Source organism: Haemaphysalis longicornis, unplaced genomic scaffold (assembly GCF_048455015.1).
Source record: "Haemaphysalis longicornis isolate Haplotype H1 unplaced genomic scaffold, Haemaphysalis longicornis Haplotype H1 scaffold_11, whole genome shotgun sequence".
Taxonomy (NCBI): domain Eukaryota; kingdom Metazoa; phylum Arthropoda; class Arachnida; order Ixodida; family Ixodidae; genus Haemaphysalis; species Haemaphysalis longicornis.
This window is the reverse complement of record NW_027526214.1, coordinates 89,055,535-89,060,049: the sequence shown is the minus strand read 5'-3', so window position 1 is coordinate 89,060,049 and position 4,515 is coordinate 89,055,535. Positions and strand designations below refer to the sequence as shown.

General features: G+C 46.8%; 1 protein-coding gene across 1 annotated transcript; it reads right to left on the bottom strand.

The window, feature by feature from the left end:
* Positions 1-288: 288 nt before the first annotated feature.
* LOC144160715 (uncharacterized) lies at positions 289-4,243 on the bottom strand. Its single transcript, XM_077691912.1, has 2 exons — positions 3,917-4,243; positions 289-1,557 (listed from the first exon to the last, which is right to left on the bottom strand). Exons 1-2 carry the CDS (start codon positions 4,241-4,243, stop codon positions 289-291), a joined length of 1,596 nt encoding a protein of 531 aa, XP_077548038.1.
* Positions 4,244-4,515: the final 272 nt, after the last annotated feature.

Below are 4,515 nucleotides of genomic sequence, written 5' to 3'. Positions count from 1 at the left end.
GGTAGTTTTTTGATGGAGAGAACTTTTCCACTCTAGGATTAGGTAGGTGGTGGCAAGCGCTTGCTGTTGTAAAAGCAGGGGGGAGAAATAATAAAACACTCAGGGCAAAAAAAAGAATTGAGTTGCGGTGATTCGAACCACAGGCGCTCTAGGCGATAAGGGGATAGTCGAGCGTTTAACCACTGAGCTACCGCGCTTTTTTTTTATTTATTGCCTGCTTTGACATTTGTACATCACACATCATGTCATGTAATGATCTGTCAACCCTACTTGGCTGACTACTTGGCTTTAAAACTTTCTAAGACACACTAAATCGTCAAGCACAGGAAACCACTCGGGGGGATCATCCTCAGCACGAAACACTTCCCGTATATACTGTACGCTTTCAATGAAATTTTCCCTGACAGGCCGGGCATTTATATCCGCATTCCTCACCGCCATTCTCGTCCTCCATATACTATGAAGGCTGAGGAGCATGATCAAATCGTACGGCACACCGCCCTCATTTTTTTCAGGTAAGAACCGAATTCCACGCGGCGTTATGGGTAAGTCTTTCTTTAACGTACGTTGGAGGACGTCCCAGTGGAACACTGGGTCCCAACAGTCGATGAAGACGTGATTAATAGTTTCCGGCTTTTTGCACAGTCTGCAGTCGGTTGTCCACGGCACAAAAATACCTCTTTCTGCCAACCAAGTATCTACGGGAAGGGTTTCACTGTGTAGTTTAAAAAAAAAGGACTTCATTGCATTCTTCACAGGCATACTTTTAACCCTCCTTAAAACATCAAGCCCTGTGCCCTCACCGTATAACGACCTATACAGTGGCACAGGTAAACAAACATCAACTAAATCTTTGTACAGGCGCTTCCTGGAAACACTACACAGGTAGTCGAAAGAAAAACGTACCTTCAAAAATTCAACAGACAGAGCCACTTCACGCAAATATCCTTTCACCCCCCTGCACACAATATCACTTGAAGACACAACAAAGTCAGGCAGCACATTTTTCAACCGCACTTGAATTACAGTGCGCAAAAAGGCGTCTTTTTGATCCCGGACAAAACAAAACCTTGCGACAACTTGTCTTAAAAATAAATGACAAAGACCAAGACCCCCCTTTTTGACTGGGCGAAAAATGTTAGAGCGACTGGTTCTTTCCCAGCTGGAAGACCAAATAAAGACCGCAAATACTCTGTGGATTTTTTGGACATTAGCACGTGACATACACAACACTTGTAGCACGTACCACACTTTGGCTAACAAAAAAAGGTTGCAGATAGTGGCACGTGCAAACATAGAAAAATTGCGTCCTTGCCAGTTTCTGGTTTTGTCTCTCAACTTTTCGGTCTCGTTAGTCCAGTAGTCTCGGCTATGCCTATAATGCTCCAGAGGCACCCCTAGATATTTTGTTGGTGCCGTGGTCCATTGTATACATTCAAAAACGGTGGGTGTTGAGCACCAGTTCCCGTGCCACAATCCCGAACATTTATCCCAGTTAATTACAGCCCCAGATTTTTCACAAAAGGACTTAACCACCTTAACTGCTTCGCTTATGCTCTTTTGATCGCGACAGAAAACCGCTATATGATCTGCGTATGCGAGCAGTATTACTTCAGTGTTCTCTAATGCAAACCCCCGTATTCGTTCATGCTTGAATATTTTTAAACAGAAAGGCTCGAGATACAGCGCAAAAAGAAGAGGCGATAACGGACAACCTTGCCTGACCGAACAACCAACATTTATACTTTCACTTAAACTTTTGTTAACGATTATGCTCGCCTTGCATCCGGCATACGCCATCTTTATACCATTCAAGATAACAGACCCAACATTCGTGTATTCTAAGATTCTGAAAAGTATGTCATGGGACACCCGGTCAAAAGCCTTCTCAAGGTCGAGCTGCACCATCGCCACACGACCTGAGAAGGCATCACAGCACTCTAACACACTTCTGGCGACGTGCACATTGGTACTTATCGTGCGATGCTTAATACCGCAAGTTTGATGTGGTCCTACCAAAAACTGAATTACGTTTTGCAACCGTCTAGCTAGGACTTTCATATAAATTTTGTAGTCAATGTTGGCTAGACTAATTGGCCTATACGCCTTTACGGACAGCAGTTTTACTGCATCTTCACACTTCGGTATCAAGATGATGTGTGTCTCCTTAAAAGACTGCGGGAGAACATGTAGTTTGTAAGCCTCTAACAATACTCCATATAAAGATACCGCTACTTCCCTTTTGAAAGCCTTGTAAAATTCCGCGCTTAACCCGTCTGGCCCGGGTGACTTACAGGTGTTCAGATCATCTATTGCATTTTCTAATTGACACACACTAATTGGTGCTTCAATTATTTCACAAAGCTCTGGTTCTAATTTGGGCATAAGCGATAAAAATTCATCAGCAAAGCCATCGTTCATTGGAATGTGCCTGTCTAACAGCTCAGTGTAATACTCGACGAACGCCCGCTCAATCGTTTCTTTTTGGGCCGTAACACTATTTTTGTACCGTATTTCCCTGATTTCGTTTTTCTGCGCGTAACGTTTTTCATCAGACAACGCACGCTTTGTAGGCATTTCACCGAACCACATCTTATCTGCTCGTGCTCGCGCGATAGCTCCCTTATAACGCTCAGTATCGATGACTTCAAGTTTATTTTTTGTGTCTTTTATTTCTTGCTTAAACTCGCCGGCGTTTGCGCTTTCTTCTAACAATAGAGTCCTTAACTGTTGGCGGAGTTCTTGTTCCATCTCTCTTTTCTGTTTATTGATAATTGTGCTTCTTTCGACTGCACCTATTTTAACTTGTTCTTTAAAAAGGTCCCACTTGACTCCCCATCTCGTCTGTGCATCTCTGTGCATATTAGTAAACAGTTCACTGACCCTAGCTGTAAAAGGCTCATCTTTAAGTACCCGGCTATTTAATTTCCACAACTTCCAATTCCATTTCGTGGCTTTCTGTTTGTTTCCCAGACAGAACGCCACAAGACCATGATCGCTGTAGGACAAGGCCTCGACCTTATAATTGTCACACAGTGGCACAAGTTCACTTGATATGTACACTCTATCCAGCCTCGCGTGACTGGCACCTTGAAAATGTGTAAACCAGATTGGATCTCTAGTCGTACAGAGAGCTACGTCGTCCATCAGTATTTTGAAGTTATGTCCATTAAGCATTCGGCACTTTTATCTCTAACCCGCTCGTGGGCTGCTCTGTCCTCTGTCATGCACACACAGTTGAAATCCCCAAGCAAGATAACAACCATTTCGCACTCAAGGTGCTTACTAATAGTTTGGAAAAAAATCTCCCTCTCACCCTGTCTGTTCGGTGCATAAATACATATAACTCTCCATTCAATATCGCAAAATGAAAAGTCGCAATACACATAGCGGCCACTCGAATCAGCTACAACGGTCTGTTCAACAATCCCTATTGATCGTCTGATAAAAAGGGCACACCCAGCCGATGTTCCCACGGCGTGCGAGACACACACATTAAAATTTGCTCTAAAAGGTTGCAACATGCGGGTGTCATTTCCTGGCTTTCCACTTTAGTTTCTTGCACCGCAATTATATCCAGTTCTCCGTCCGCGAACAGCCTACCAAGCTGGCATTGCTTCCGTCTTGCTGCCAGGCATCGCAGATTAACCGTTGCAACGTTAATTGCAGCTTCTAAACGTACAGCCATTTGGAAAAACTAGACCGCATGCCGCTCACCTCGGACATATGACAAATGCGAGGGTGTGCGTCCGCTAGCGTAGGTCAGTGCGGCATGAGGCGTTCGCCCCGCGTTCTTGGGCATACATAAACCTCGTCACGAGGGGGGCTTTGGCGGCCTCCTCTCTCCGACTTGAATGTTCGTCTTAGGTTCAGGGCGCTTTTTCCTCGCTGTGGGCCCAGTCGAGGCACTACCCACCAGGTTCTTCGCGTCAGCGTCCGCAGCACTGTCCTCCCGGGGCCGCTTAGCCGCGAGCTCATTGAATGCACCATCCTTCCCACGAGTGGCGGCGTCCTCGGCGTCCATGGAGGCGTCGCTTGGGTAGCCGTCGTCAATACTTGGCAGCGGGGTATCTTGCGGCTGCACCTCCGGCGCCTGAGCTGCCGCTGTTTCTTCCGTGCCCGTCGTCCCCTCAATAGCACTACCTTCGTCAATGTCCCCTTCTTCTGCTGGCGTGTCCGCCGGAATCGGCGTATGTTCCTCATCCAGCCCCTTGACGACCTCCTCCGCCTCCGCTTCGTCCATTATGTGCTTCCAACGCTCTTCTGTTGCTCCGGGTCCGGTGGCCGCCGCATACGTTTTCACGCAATTGGCGCCATCATGTCCGAAACGCCGGCAGACGTTGCACTTGGGAACGCGACACTCCCTCCGAATGTGCCCAGTCTGTTCGTTCGCGCCGTACGGAACTGTGGTTGAAGTGACGAAAGAAAAATGGCGTGCGACAGGGTGTGCGACTTTCAGCACCATGACAAGCATTGTTGTTCTCCGGCTGAAAGGGGGAGTTGCAAGGGACGATT